Genomic DNA, 17,006 nt, shown 5'->3' on the forward strand with positions numbered 1-17,006 from the left:
GCGCAAAGAGGAACTAAAGAGCCTGTTGATAAAGGTGAAAGAGGAAGAGTAGAAAAACTCGCTTAAAACTCAACATTTAAAAAACTAAGATCGTGACATCTTAAGATTGTTTGCCATCACTTTGTGAGGAAATGGCAACCCACTCCAGTATTCCTGCCTGGAGAACTCCATGGACAGAGGAGCCTGGCCAGCTACAGTCATGGACAGAGGAGCCTGGCCAGCTACAGTCTATGGGGTCACAAAGAGTCGGACACAACTAAGCGACTCACACACACACACACACACACACACACACACACACACACACACACACGGCAAATAGACAATGGAAACAATGGAAACAAGACAGATTTTATTTTCTTGGGCTCCAAAATCACTGTGGACGGTGACTACAGTCATGAAATTAAAAGATGCTTGTTCCTTGGAAGAATAGCTATCACAAACCTAGGCAGGATATTAAAAAGCAAAGACATCACTTTGCCAACAAAGGTCCATATACTCAAACTTACAGTTTTTCCAATAGTCATATATGGATGTGACAGTTGGGACCATAAAGAAGGCTGAGTGCCAAAGAATTGATATTTTTGAATTATGGTGCTGGAGAAGACTCTTGAGAGTCTCTTGGACAGAAAGGAGATCAAACTAGTCAATACTAAAGGAAATCAACCCTGAATATTCATTGGAAGGACTGATGTCAAAACTGAAGCTCCAATACTTTGGCCACCTGATACAAAGAGATGACTCATTGGAAAAGACCCTGATGCTGGGAAAGATTGAAGGCAGGAGGGAAAGTGGGTGAATGAGATGGCTGGATAGCACCATCAACTCAATGAACATGAGTTTCACCAAACTCTGCAAGATAGTGAAGGACAGGGAAGCCTGGCGTGCTGCAGTCTGTGGGGTTGCAGAGAGTTGGACACAGGTTAGCAACTGAACAACAACAACAAATCAAAATGTAAAATTCACCACAAAAAATGTAAAATTCACATACCTTGTGACCTAACAATTCTATTTTCAAACATTTACCCAATACTCATGTCCAAGGGGTCACTCTGTTGCTGGTAATTATCAAAAACAAAACAGCCTAAATCTAAGTTATATTTCTATTAATAGGGAAATAGTTAACTATGTTATGGTATTATCAATACTGTGCAATGGTCCAAAACCCAAAACTGTTAAGTAAGAGTGCTATCCATCTTTATATACCGAGAAGGAAAGAACTCCAAGATATGCTACTGATCTAAAAAAGCAAGATGTAGTACAGTGTCTCTAATACACACATATCTGTGTAAAAACAATTATATAAACAGAAAACTTTCTTACAGAATACACAAAACTATTAATAAAGGTTACATTTAGACATTCCATTAGAACTAAGACCTGGGTTTTATGCTTTCAGTACTATTTGAATTGTTTTTACCATATTCATTTTATTTTCAACTTAAAATTTCATAATTTCAAAAACATTTATAGTACATAATGAGATATTATGAACAAGCCATAGAGACCCTAAATAAACAAGAAACATAAATAATACATATGCACATGCATATGTATGTATATATATACATACATAGGGCTTCCCTGGTGGCTCAGCTGGTAAAGAATCCACCTGGAATGCGGGAGACCTGAGTTCGATCCCTGGGTTGGGAAGATCTCCTGGAGAAGGGAACGGCTGCCCACTCCAGTATTTTAGTATTCTGGGCTTGAAGAATTCCATGGACTGTGCAGTTCATGGGGTTGCAGAGTCAGACACAACTGAGTGACTTTCACTTAATACATAATAATACATATATATGTGCAGATTATTGGCTGCCCCCCTAACATCCATTCTTCCCTTCTCCTCCTCCTTTGTGGTAGACCCCTAATTCTGCTGATTCACTTCCATTTAATTCACTTCCATCGAATTCCCCTAATTCACTTCCATCTTAATCACTGGATTGGTCAAATCCAAGCATGGTGATTTCATTCCCCTGACTTTTTGTTATTTCAGGCCTGAGCATGGAACCTAATCCTGGCAGATGTGAGGTGAGAACTGGTGGGAGCTAGGGTGCTGGTATGTGGTTCTGGGAAAGTTATTCCTCCCTAATAAATGGGGAGACTTAGGAGAAATATCTGTCTTCTTCCCTGGAAATCATATTTGTACATATTGCCTGGAACTGCTGAAATAACCCTGTGACCCTGAGAGGGAACATCCCCCAAACCCAGCACAATTTCCAACAAGGTTACCAAGCACGAATGTTTCTACCACTCAATGGTAGAAGCACCTTAAGTTAGCCTAGACATATTTCAAATGGGTGCAGACTTTCATTTATACACCTATATCTTGCTGCTCTCTTTTCCTTCCTGAAGACATGCTGTGTGGGAGTCTATGTCAACACTGTACTTATTCCTTCATACTTATCCCAAGGAAAGAATATATCAACTATCTAAATAAAAAGAGTTCACAAAAAAACTCTATTTTTGAAAGTGTCTACCGACAGATGTTGTTGACTACTGGTAACAGAAATGCAAGGCAGGATTCTCACTAATGAGTTGAATATGAAAAGCTTCAAAATCCATAAGCCATACAGAAATTATTACTATTGATATTATTTCATGCTTATAACAGACACTCCTCATATAACTTACACACATAAAATCAGCTTCAAAAACACTTTTATTATGGTAGATAATATACACCATGTGTACAACAAAATGTACTTTTTAAATTGGCTTTATATTTTGCTGCAATTCTTGCTTTGAAGAAATAAAAAAAAACTTTAAGTGCTGAACATAACCCACAAGACTGAAAAGAACATTTTTTTTGCAAGTTAAAGTCACTCTACTAAAATAGGTGGCATTTAAATGCATAATGAGGTCATCAAAAAGTTTGGAGTTTTAACTTCTCATAATCTTCCATAGTGAAATGATCTGGTGCTTTTATATAATTACAGGTATTTTAATGAACAAATACACCACAATTTTATAAGTGCAAAAAACAGTAAATTTTTTCCATATTCTAGAAATAAACTATGTTAAAAGTCTCTCCTTTTCTTAAAATGAGTCTTTGTTTCATTTTTAGGAATAAAATCAAATGATGGTGGCAAAGAAGGGGCAGAGAACTTCAAATATTAACTTTGAGATTATGTAAATAATAAACTTTGCACTCAAGTCTGTGGGTTCATCCCTAGCTTAATTAGCAGTTACTTCAATATACAAAGAAGAATCAGGGTAATGACAAGTAAAACAGCCTATCCCTGGGTGAAAAGACTGGACTACTCAAGGGTACTATTTTGGCCACCAAAAAGTAACTTAGCTATAAGGGATTTTTCTGAGAAATGTTTTACATAATCAAGTGTTAATCAAAATATCATTAGCACATTGTTTATAGAAATGCCACAATCTCAAGACACAAAACTTGGAGTGAAAAGTTACATTAAATTTAATGAACTCTGGAAATTTCATGTTTCTCATATGCACACACACACACACACACACACACATATATATGCCACTCTTCCCCAATCATATTTTTAAATGACAAAATGAGACTTATATTCCATTAATTCCAAAACACTAGTATCAAAATTGGGAAATGTGTATATTGCAAATATGACACACCCAATTTTAACTATTCTCTATTTGACTAGAGGATGCTGACAACAAATGGGTTTTTAAATATTTGGAGGTACTTAAAAGACCCAAGTTTCACCTGTTTACTTTCAAAACTTTCTAAGAGAAAGTGTAAAACCAAAACAAAACAATTTTATTTTAATATTCACATTTTGAAATACATTAAATAAATTCCTCTGAATCTCTCTTGGTAATATAGACTCAAAAATACATAACTCTAGGAAAGTGACTGGACCAGGATTACGATTGGCTCTGTTGTTTTGGTTGGCTTTTGATGCTCTGCTTCTTTTATTATTTCTACTTGTTTTAACATTTCTTTTATGTGAAAATAGTCCATATTTTTTCTCATTAAAAAAATACTTTTACCTGACCCTGAGAAGGGAACTTAAAGTAATGCTTTTCACATGTCCAACTCAAACTTCAGGATTGGTGTTTTGTTTCTCCTTTTAATTTATAATAAAATTATACCCTTGTGAATCCCAAAGTAAGATAATATTGAGTTATACAAAACTCAGGAACTGAAAATATCATCAGCCTCTGAGTCACTAGAAATCAGCATACCACAAGCTACACTCCATTTGGATGGCTAATTAACTACAAACATAAATTATCTCACTAGGTTGCAAATGACTACATTTTTAGTAATAAAGTGGTAACTCATGTACTGCTCTGGTTTCCTTTAAAAGAAGCAACTAACATTTTTTCAGGGATATTAGAAGTTAATAAATGATCACTCTAAACTTTAATGTTCTACTAAAGGCCTAAAATCACTACCTGAAGAAATATATGTTCTTTCTTAGAGTTTAAAGAAAAAACCTAGATAGCACTGTCTGTGAAACACACTAACAAAGTATTACCTTAAATAGGACATATTTTTCAGAAGCTATAATATACAAGTTAAGCACAAAGACTAGTATGTTAAAGAGCAGTGCTGTTTTTACAAAAATGACTTTAATTAAGCCTGGGGGAGAAAATCAACACATACAAAATACTATCCATATACAAAATAATATAAATTTTACAATGAATATTATAATAGAAAGCTGAAAATGAGATACCTTGTGATTTGTTAACATTTTTGATGACTTTCTGAAGTTCTTTCAACTCCTTATCAAGTTCATCATAGTTTAGTTCTCTAGATTCAACTTTTGGAGCTTGGAACAAAGAAGGATCTGTCCCCAGGTATGAACACTGCAAGTGACCTTCATCACTCAGAGTGACTATCACTCCCTTTAAATCACTTAAAAAAAAAAAAGGGAAGAGAAAATGAGACATAATTAAAAATGTTTAATGGATGTAGACTTGACCAACTACACTTTCATTCAATTCAGCTTCAGCATACCATCAAGAAAATGGAGGAGGCCATGAAAAGAAATGTGGGCCCTTCTCTTTTCCTTCTCTTTTCCTTTTGCTTCTCTCTGCCCTTGGGACATATGCTCCCCCTCCCTCCCCAGGCCCACTCACCATGGCTTCCTTCACATGCACTCCTACTCAAGGAGCTCTCTGGTCTGTTCTCTCTCCCTTCACTTTTAGATACAAGTCTCCCTTTCTCTCTTACTAGCTCTTTCCCCATCTCTCTTATCATCCTGATTATCTCTTTTCCTCCCTACCCTTTCATTCTTTTTGTCTTTCTTAAAGCCTCCCTTATCTCTGTTATTCTCTAGAAATAGCCATAATATATAAATTATAGATAACTTAAGCATAAATGTTTAAAAATAAAAGTTGTATGTTTTCCTGAACTTACTATAGAAGTAGATGAAATTATACCATTTGCTTCCTCCCGACCCTGCCCAGAGGGAAAGAAACTCAATATTGTCATGAGTCATTTTGACTTTGTTTGTTGCGTTTTCTACGGGCTTTTGATTTTTACAAAAGTTTTCCAACCCTGTTATAAAGGTTAAATATTAATCAAAAACAACAGAAAACTGGAGAGAGATACAATAACTTGAAAATAAAAATGTTGCTATTCATCTGAAGAAAAGGAGTTAGGATATATAAAGGTCTAGGACTCATTCCTTCTCCAAAGAAATGGAGAAGGAAATGGCAACCCACTCCAGTCCTCTTGCCTGGAAAATCCCATGGACGGAGGAGCCTGGTAGGCTACAGTTCACGGGGTCTCGAAGAGTCGGACACAACTGAGTGACTTAACTTTCACTCCACTTTCATGCGTTGGAGAAGGAAATGGCAACCCACTCCAGTGTTCTTTCCTGGAGAATCCCAGGGACAGAGGAGCCTGATGGGCTGCTGTCTATGGGGTCACACAGAGTCGGACACGACTGAAGCAACTTAGCAGCAGTAGCAGCAGGACTCATTCAGAACAAATAAGAATTTTTAAATTCTTTTGGCCATGACAAAATGTAGCTCATTAATCTAAAAGTTCAGCTTGACTAAGAGTAAACACTATCATTGCTCAATCCATCCCATAAGGTGGCCACCAGCAACTTTACCATCTGTTTTAAACATAATATTCTTACACAATCTCTCTCCAGGGCTTATACATAATTCTTTACTGTGACCTCATAATAATAAAAAATAGATTGGGATCACTGATTCAACAGATTAAAAAACTAGCTAAAAGGATATTTAGGTTTTAGCTCTAACTCTGCCCAACTTGAGTCAACTTGGTGAAGTCTTCCTAAATGCCCTTATTTCTGAAATGAGAAGGTGAAGCAGGTGATCCTCAAAGGTCTTGAAGTCGAACAAACTTGTTTCTCCCAATCTAGCTCAGAAAATAAATACTCCCAAATAAAATTATTTTCCTAAAATAAAATGTTGTCACCCCTACAGAGCCTCTGGACCTGACCTTTTCAGGCAACTGAAGCCACCTAGTGGCCTCAGAAATCTCAACTTCCACAAACTCATTTCAAGAGGGCAAACCTCTGTCCCTATTGAGTTAGTCTGTTCCCCATTCTACTCAGACCTACTGAAGTCTGGGAACACAATAAGTCCTAAGGAAACACTAGGAGACTAAAAGGCAGAGGTTCTCAGATAATGTGGTAATCATCAACTCATTGAATCCAGAAGGGTTATATCCATTTCATCTTCACCCTTTGAGTGGTCCATTATAAAGGAAACCTAGCATGAGCCAATATAAGTATACCTTGCTATCCAAATTTATTTGGTCTTTGAACTGGATAGCTTATTAGAGAATCAGTTACATCCCACTGTTTTAGATGGCAAAAAGCAATAATTTAAACCCAGGAATTTATCTAAAAATTTATCTGAACCTATTAAGTTTCTGAGTTCAGACAGAGTTTGATAGTGGTATATACACATATTTTCTTCAGTGTCTCAAAAAGAAAAAATTCTTTACTGATGTTTTGAGGTGTTCAAAAGGAAAAGAGACAAGCCAGGATCTTTCCTTACTGAAACAGCTTACCGACGGTCTCCAGAATGTCTTCACGCTAAATTATAAAACTTAAGCAATTTATTTTTCCTTATCAATGGCATTAGAGCCATTACATACAATTTGGATCAAATAACAAAAATTTCGAATAGCTGAATTTATTTAACATTGCATGTTTTATTCCATAGGAACACTAATACAAGCTCTAAAAACTTTAGAATAAATCAGTGAAATTTCTGTCTATGATGGGACAGGCAGTTTGACACAGGCCTATATATATACTTAATATATAAGCAATGTCATCACTCATTATCTTAAACATAAAGGAAAATTTTTAATATACATGTATATCATTTCTAAAGTTAAGCCCAACTTAAGTATAAAGCCCAATTTAAATAGAAAATTTTTTTTACATTAAAAAAAATCAAGATATCTTAAAAAATTTTTCTACTTAAAAAATATCTTCTTACACAATGTTTATTGTCCATGTGACATTGTGTAAAGTTTTGTGAGTGATAGAATTTTATGCTGGAAGATGTCATCAAGTAAATTAAGTATTGTGTACCCCATTACTTACACATTTAAAGTAGAGTTAACACTGCCAAATTAAGTCTCAGGATTATTACTGGTCCTTGAAATACATCAGAGAAACCAAGGAACCAGAATAATGTATTTTATGAGGACTCAAGGTCAAAGATGTTATATTACTAGGACACAATAATTTTGTGATTTTAGCAATGGAGCATGAAATTAAACAATAGAGCTAGCTCAGGAATCCGAAAGTAATTGTTTCATCATTCAGTAAACAGATCCTGGCCCTAACAATACATTCAAACACAATTCCAGATGGATTTTAAAAGTTAAATTTAAAAATATGAAACTACAAAAATATTTATCTGCCCTTGAGATGGAAAGAACTTTGCTGTGAGAAAGCAACAGAGGAAAACTACAAAGCAAAGGATCTCTAAATTAAACCACAAAAAAGTTTTAAACTTGTTATATGCTTTAAAAATACATCATAGTAAAAAGAACAAAAGACAGACAAACTGGGGAAAACCTTGGCAACCAACATAAAATATATGATTTAAGTTGAACTATATGAAGTTGTGAATATTCACTGTTTTTGACTTATAAAAAATGTTTCATATATTTCATCTAATATGTAAAGAACTCTTACAAATCAATGAAAATATGAGTATATCCCCAAAGAAAAAGATTGAAGGGAATGTACAATTCACTTGAATCAGCTACTTAAAGGTTGAGTGATCTATAGAATTAAAACTTTCATCCAATTTTTTTTCTGACAAGGCCAAGCTATAAAATTAACAATCTGAAAGTATTTGAAATACTCAAAAAAATGAAAAATGAACATTTTCTTTTACTAATACAATAAAAACAAATGAATAATAGCTTTAAAAACAAATGAAAAGAAAATGCATTGAATCAAATGGTTTCCTGTCCAGCTGCACTTAATGCAAAATAGAAATATTTGAAGTTCTCAAATCCTCAGTGTGGTTTTTATTGTAAGATATAGATATCAAAGAAATCTTAAAAACTTAAATACTACTTATTGTACTCAATTTTTACTCTGCCTCAATACAGAGCACATGATTTAAAGGCAATTCCCTTAAGCACAGCAGGCAGACTCAGTGTAGGCAGTCCTTCCTTAGCCCCAACAGGCCAGACTTGATCACTTGAACATATTTTGAGTCACTTTGTAATCATTTATTTAAGATATGCTTATTAAGCATCTGCTATACCAGAGTTACAAACAAAAATAAGATATGGTGCTGACTCCATAAAAAAAAAAAATTCTGGTCTAGTTTCAAAAGAAAACCTATTTTAAAAAATAGCAATTGCAACAGGACATATCAGAAGCTATATGAAGAGTGCAGTACAATGACCATACATGAAACAGCAGAGCAAGTCTTCACTGGGCAAAGGATGCAGAAGCTCGATCCTGACTTATAAGTAGATTCTCAGAGATTTTAAAAAAGAAAAGAAAAAAAGTGAACAGACAAAAGGCAGAGGACTTGGTGAACACTTTCCATCCCATGACTTTAAAATACCCTTTTTGTGCCAGCTCCATTTATATCTCCAAACAGGCCTCTCACCCAAAGTTGAACTGTGTACATCCAGTGGCCTACTTGATATCTCCACTTGGAAGGTGAATAGACATCTAAAGCTGGACATGGCTACAACTGAGCTCCTGATTTTGGCTGCTTCCCTCCAACCTAAATATGTTATTCCTTAAACCTTTCATCTTTCCAAGAAAAGGAAATGTATTACACAAGCAGTGAAACTAAGAAGCTCAACGTGGTTAGATTGAAGGAAGTTCAGAGGGATGTAGAAATTACATGGGCTTCCTAAGTAGCTCAGTGATCATCTGCCTGCCAAACCAGGAGACATAGGTCCCATCCCTGGGTCGGGAAGATCCCCTGGAGAAGAGAATGGCCACCACTCCTGTATTCTTGCCTGAGAAATTCCATAGACAGAGAAGCCTGGCAGGCTACAGACCATGGTGTCACAAAGACTCAGACACGACTTAGTGACTAAACATTAACAACAGAATTACATAGAGTAAAATCTTACAGACTTTTGTAAACTCTGTTAAAAACTGTGAATTTAATACTTAATAAGAAATCACAAAAGATTTTAAAGGAGAAGAGGGAGAAGTAGCATGATCTGATTCATCTTTGCCAAAGATCTATTCTTATTGCTTGTGGAGAGACCACTCTGGGTGGGGTTAAAACAGGAAGGACAGGCAAGGACAATGAGAATGAAGAAAAGGGAAAGATAACAACATATTTATAAGATATAATCACATTATCTCACTTAATCACCCCAATAACCTTATGAAGAAAGGTTTCATATGCCTTCACTGTACAAAAAAAAAGAAGAAGAAGAATGAAACCCTGGAAAAACAGAAAAGAATACATACTGGTTACCAGGAGATAACAAGCATAGCTGCAAAAAACTGCAGACTTTCTGGCCTCAGATATGAAATTTCCATTCCTATATAGCTGCCCTCAGAAGGCAACAAATGACACTTCATACAAAATGATTTTTTAGAGTGGATTATATATTCAGCAAATATTAAATGCTAAGAAACAAAATAATTTGACATTTAACTGAACTGTACTTTAAATGAAGTACAGAAGAGTTTTTTTTTCAAACAAAATGCCTGAGTATTCAAGAGTCAAACATGGCAAATAGAAAAGTAAAAGAGACAAATTCTCCAAGGTCATGTGAATGATATTTGCTTTAATCTGCAAAGTTAAATACAAAATGATTACAGTTAGTTCCTCACATTGAGATTGGTGCAAAAGTAATTGTGATTTCAGACTGTGAATTTTAAATCATTATAACTAGGCTCAAATATATCTTTATTAATCAAAATAAGAATCATTATCATCAACACATTTTTGCCAATGAGAAATGTTTGTTTATTCCTATAGCATACAAATCTATGCTTTGGCAAAAACAGAAATATAAAATAATGGAACAAGACAGAAAGCCCAGAAATAAACCCATGCACATATGGGTACCTTATTTTTGACAAAGGAGACAAGAATATGCAATGGGGCAAAGACAGCTTCTTCAATAAGTGGTGCTGGGAAAACTGGACAGCTACATGTAAAAGAATGAAATTAGAACAATTTGTAACCAAACACAAAGATAAACTCAAAATGGATTAAAGACCTAAGTGTAAGACCAGGAACTATAAAGCTCTTAGAGGGAAGCATAGACAGAACAGCCTATGACATAAATCAAAGCAAGATCCTCTATGACCCACCTCCTAGAGTAATGGAAATAAAAACAAAAGTAAACAAGTGGGTCCGTCTAGTCAAGGCTATGGTTTTTCCAGTGGTCATGTATGGATGTGAGAGTTGGACTGTGAAGAAAGCTGAGCGGTGAAGAATTGATGCTTCTGAACTGTGGTGTTGGAGAAGACACTTGAGAGTCCCTTGGACTGCAAGGAGATCCAACCAGTCCATCCTAAAGGAAATCAGTCCTGGGTGTTCACTGGAAGGACTGATGCTGAGGCTGAAAATCCAATACTTTGGCCACCTCATGCGAAGAGTTGACTCATTGGAAAAGACCCTGATGCTGGGAGGGACTGGAAGCAGGAGGAGAAGGAGACAACAGAGGATGAGATGGCTGGATGGCATCACCGACTCGATGGACATGAGTTTGAGTAAACTCCGGGAGTTGGTGATGGACAGGGAGGCCTGGCGTGCTGTGATTCATGGGTTGCAGAGAGTCGGACACGGCTGAGCGACTGAACTGAACTGAACTGAACTGATACACAATGCAGCATCATTCCACTACTCTTCGTGGCTTGGTCTGCAAAATATGTCCTGGAATGAAAGTGTTTCTTACATGGTTCTCATGATCAGTGTGCATTTTGCTCTTGTTTCCTCCTCCACCCTTTCTTCAGATTACCATCATCTTTCTATTTAAAAGTAAAGTCCTATTTTAATATGACTGTTATTTGGGTTTGTTTTTTTTATTTGGTAGGTTTGATTAGGTTTTGTTACTTTCTGGTGCTCCAATTACAGCTGTATAAATTTTAAATGATCTGCCCCATGACAATTTATTGCTTGTTTTTTAATGACATATAGTTGATTTACAATGTTGTGCCAATCTTTGATGTGCACCAAAGTAATTCAGTTTTTCACATATATACATTATGTTTTAATATTCTTTTTCATTATAGCTTATCCCAGGAGATTGGATATCATTCTCTATGCTATACAGTAAGACCTTATTGCTTATCCATTCTAAATGTGGCAATTTATTTTTATAGCCTTCTTACTGTTAATGTGTAATTTATTACATTGTAACATAAATAATTATAATATTAGAGCTTTTGGGATTTGGAGAAAAGGTGTGAAGAAAATCTAGCATGGAGAAAATGAGAGAAGAAGAGGGAGAAAAGTTTAGACTATGTATGAGAAAGAACAAGCAGCCTGGATACAACATTCAGTGGATTAAATAAAGAGAAAAGAAACTCTTGGGAATAAAACCATCTAAAGGTCTTAAACTTTAATCTATGTAATTATGGAACCAGTGAAGGCTTTTTAGCTAGTGAGTGACATCAGCAAATATATGGTTTTAAAAGATGTACTCTAAAAGATGTTTCAAATAATTCTTACCAAAATGACCCATAAAGCAATGTAATCCAAATGAAAATCTCAGAAAGTTTTTTTCTTTATATTTTGTAGAAACTGACAAGCTGATTTCCACATTTCTATGGAAATGCCAAAAAGATTAGAATGGCAAAACAATAATGAAAAAAGAACAGAGATAGAGGCTTTTCATAATTTGACTGCAAGACACACTATAAATCTAGAGTAATCAAGACAATGCAGTATTGACATGAGGATAAATAGATCAATGGGACAAAAAGGAGACTCCAGAAACAAACCTACACTCTTGCAGTCAACTAATTTTCAACAAAAATGCCAAAGGTATTTAATGGGGAAAGGAAAGTCGTTTTAATAAATGGTGTTTGAAGAACTGACTAGCCATATGGAAACAATAAAACTCACAGTATACACAGAAATTAATTTGAGATGGATCACTGAACCAAACATAAGAGTTAAACCTATAAGCACTATAAGCTTTTTAAAAAATACAGAACAATATTTTCATGACCTGGAATAGATAAAAGATTTCTTAGGATGTAGATAGTAAAAAAATCATAAAAGAAAAATGATGCTAGATTTCATATTCAAAGCTTCTTATCAAAAGAACCCTTAAAAGCACATAAAGAACTATTATAATAAATGAAAACACACACACACAACAAACTCAACTAGGAAAAACCTCCACAGTCACTTCACAGAGTAAAGTATAAAACTTGTCAACAAACTAAGAAAAATGCTCAATATTACTAGTCATTAGGGAAATGAAAATTAAAATCACTGTTAAAGACTTCCCAAGAGCCGACTCATTGGAAAAGACCCTGATGCTGGGAAAGACTGAGGACGAGAAGGGGGCAACAGAGGATGAGATGGTTGGATGGCATCATCAAGTCAATGGACATGAGTTTGAGCAAACTCCAGGAGACAGTGTAGGACAGGGAAGCATGGTGTGCTGCATTCCATGGGGTCACAAAGATCAGACCCGACTGAGTGACTGAACAACAACAAATGCCATATAAGCACTGATAATTGCTGAAGCTGGGCACTGGATACAAGGCAGTTCACAATACCATCCACTTAGTTTGTATATTTAAACATTTCCATAATAGAAAAGTTGGAGGGTTTAAAAAGAAGCAAATAAAATGCATACATAGATACACAAATATGTATACAATGATACCAGCAATACTAAATACTTGTAGTGATAATGAATGCAATCTACCTTGACCTGGGACCTGCCTCATACTTTAGTACCCATTACCACCCTTATTCAACTCTCTCTTCCATCCTGCCATGTCTCTTTACCAGCGTGGTAGATTACAAATACGGCCCAAATTTTCTCCTGCTATGTATCCACAGCTCTTGCAATGTGACTGTATAGCTTCTTTCATCAAGGATTGCAGTCTAGCCCCCCACCTCTTCAATCTGGACTAGACCTGTCTCTTTCTTTGGCTAAGAGAATAATGAGAGTCTCTTGGATTGATGGGCTAGAAACCCAATTGTGTGTGTCCTTAAAAGAGACAAAAAATGAAAAGTGACGGAGAAAAAAAGGAGGAGATCAGGAAAAGACAGATGTGGAGAGACATTGGAGTAATGTATCTACAAACCAGGGAATAGCAAGGGCTGCCAGACAGAAGCTGGGAGAGAAGCATGGAATACATTCTCCCTTAGGGCCTTTAAAAGGAAATATTCAGTCACACCTTGATTTGGACTTCTGTCCATGGAAACTGTTAAATAATACATTTATATTTTTTCTATTATATATTGTCACCTTGCTTATTTAACTTACATGCAGAGTACATCATGCAAAATGTGAGGCTGGATGAATCATAAACTAGAATCAAGATTGGCAGGAGAAATATGAATAATCTCAGATATGAAGATGATACCACTTTAATGGCAAAAAGTGAAGAGGACCTAAAGAGCCTGTTGGTAAACGTCAAAGAGGAGAGTGAAAAAGCTGACTTAAAACTCAACATTCAAAAAACTAAGATCACGGCATCCAGTCCTATCACTTCATGGCAAATAGATGGGGAAAATGTGGAAACAATGTCAGATTTGATTTTCTTGTGCTCCAAAATCACTGCACATGGCGACTGAAGCCACGAAATTTAAAAGACGCTTGCTCCATTGGTAGCTTGATAGGGACTGCATTGAATCTATAGATTGCTTTGGGTAGTATACTCATTTTCACTATATTGATTCTTATGATTCACAAACATGGTATATTTCTCCATCTATTTGTGTCATCTTTGATTTCTTTCACCAGTGTTTTATAGTTTTCTATATATATGTCTTTTGTTTCTTTAGGTAGATTTATTCCTAAGTATTTTATTCTTTTTGTTGCAATGGTGAATGAAATAGTTTCCTTAATTTCTCTGTTTTCTCATTGTTAGTGCATAGGAACACAAGGGATTCCTGTGTGCTAATTTTATATCCTGCAACTTTACAATATTTATTGATTAGCTCTAGTAATTTTTCAGAGAACTAGAATAAATAATTGCACAATTTGTATGGAAATACAAAAAAAAAAAAAAAAAAAAAAAAACCTCGAATAGCCAAAGCAATCTTGAGAAAGAAGAATGGAACTGAAGGAGTCAATTTCTATCTGACTTCAAACTATACTACAAAGTTACAGTCATCAAGACAGGAGAGTACTGGCACAAAGACAGAAATATAGATCAATGGAACAAAATTGAAAGCCCAGAGACAAATCCACGCACCTATGGACACCTTATCTTTGACAAAGGAGGCAAGAATACACAATGGAGAACAGACAATCTCTTTAACAAGTGGTGCTGGGAAAACTGGTCAACCACTTGTAAAAGAATGAAACCATACACTTTCTAACACCATACACAAAAATAAACTCAAAATGGATTAAAGATCTAAACATAAGACCAGAAACTATAAAACTCCTAGAGGAAAACATAGGCAAAATACTCTCTGACATAAATCACAGCAGGATCTTCTATGATCCACCTCTCAGACTAATGGAAAGAAAAGCAAAAATAAACAAATGGGACCTAATGAAACTTAAATGCTTTTGTAAAATGAAGGAAACTATAAGAAGGGTGAAAAGACAGTCTTCCGAATGGGAGAAAATAATAGCAAATGAAGCAACTGACAAAGAATTAATCTCAAAAATATACAAGCAGCTCCTGCAGCTCAATTCCAGAAACATAAATGACCCAATCAAAAAATGGGCTAAAGAACTAAACAGATATTTCTCCAAAGAAGACATACAGATGGCTAACAAGCACATGAAAAGATGCTCAACATCACTCATCAGAGAAATGCAAATCAAAACCACAACGAAGTACCATCTCACGCAGGTCTGAACAGCTGCTATCAAAAACCCTACAAACAATAAATGCTGGAGAGGGAGCGGAGAAAAGGGAACCCTCTTACACTGTTGGTGGGAATGAAAACTAGTACAGCCACTATGGAGAACAGTGTGGAGATTCCTTTAAAAACTGGAAACAGAACTGCCATATGACCCAGCATCCCACTGCTGGGCATAAACACCAAGGAAACCAAAACTGAAAGAGACATGTGTACCCCAGTGTTCATTGCAGCACTACTCACAATAGCTAGGACATGGAAGCAACCTAGATGTCCATGGGCTTATGAATGGATAAGAAAGCTCTGGTACATATACATAATGGAATATTACTCAACTATTAAAAAGAATGTATTTGAATCAGTTCTAATGAGGTGAATGAAACTGGAGCCTATTATACAGAGTGAAGTCAGAAAGAAAAACACCAATACAGTATATTAATGCATATATATGGAATTTAGAAAGATGGTAACGATGACCCTACATGCGAGACAGCAAAAGAGATGTAAAGAACAGACTTTTGGACTCTTATGGGAAAAGGCGAGGGTGCGATGATTTGAGAGAATAGCATTGAAGCATGTATATTACCATATGTGAAATAGATCGCCAGTCCAGGTTTGATGCATGAGACAGGGTGCTCAGGGCCGGTGCACTGGGATACCCCTGAGGGATGGGATGGGAGGGAGGTGGAGGGGAGTTCAGGATGGGGAACACATGTACACCCATGGCTGATTCATGACAACGTATGGCAAAAATCACTACAATGTTGTAAAGTAATTCAGTTCAGTTCAGTCACTCAGTCATGTCCAACTCTGCGACCCCATGAACCAAAGCACTCCAGGCCTCCCTGTCCATCACCAACTCCTAGAGACTACCCAAAATCATGTCCATTGAGTCGGTGATGCAATCCAGCCATCTCATCCTCTGTCGTCCCCTTCTCATCCTCTGTCGTCCCCTTCTCCTCCTTCCCTCAACCTTTGCCAGCATCAGGGTCTTTTCAAATAAGTCAGCTCTTCTCATCGGGTGGCCAAAGTATTAGAAATTCAGCTTCAACATCAGTCCTTGCAATGAACACCCAGGACTGATCTCCTTTAGGATGGACTGGTTGGATCTCCTTGCAGTCCAAGGGACTCTCAAGAGTCTTCTCCAATACCATAGTTCAAAAGCATCAATTATTTGGCACTCAGCTTTCTTTATAGTCCAACTCTCACATACACACATGACTACTGGAAAACCATAGCCTTGACAAGATGTATCTTTGTTGACAAAGTAATGTCCTGCTTTTCAATATGCTGTCTAGGTTGGTCATAACTTTCCTTCCAAGGAGTAAGCATCTTTTAATTTCATGGCTGCAATCACCATCTGCAGTGATTTTGGAGCCCAGAAAAATAAAAGTCAGCCACTGTCTCCACTGTTTCCCCATCTATTGGCCATGAAGTGATGGGACCGGATGCCATGATCTTAGTTTTCTGAATGTTGAGCTTTAAGCCAACTTGTTCACTCTCCTCTTTCACTTTCATCAAGAGGCTCTTTAGTTCTTCTTCACTTTCTG

At 36.1% G+C, this 17,006-nt stretch overlaps 1 protein-coding gene across 7 annotated transcripts in view; it reads right to left on the reverse strand.

Moving 5' to 3' along the window:
• Nucleotides 1–17,006, reverse strand: part of BBS9 (Bardet-Biedl syndrome 9) — a 438,091-nt gene that overhangs the window by 255,246 nt on the left and 165,839 nt on the right. For all 7 annotated transcript variants that reach the window (XM_061165393.1, XM_061165394.1, XM_061165395.1 and 4 more), the window contains exon 10: nucleotides 4,674–4,855. In XM_061165393.1, coding sequence (XP_061021376.1) covers nucleotides 4,674–4,855 — 182 coding nt within the window. The remainder of the gene's footprint in view (nucleotides 1–4,673; nucleotides 4,856–17,006) is intronic.

This window comes from Dama dama, chromosome 18 (genome assembly GCF_033118175.1).
Source record: "Dama dama isolate Ldn47 chromosome 18, ASM3311817v1, whole genome shotgun sequence".
NCBI lineage: Eukaryota > Metazoa > Chordata > Mammalia > Artiodactyla > Cervidae > Dama > Dama dama.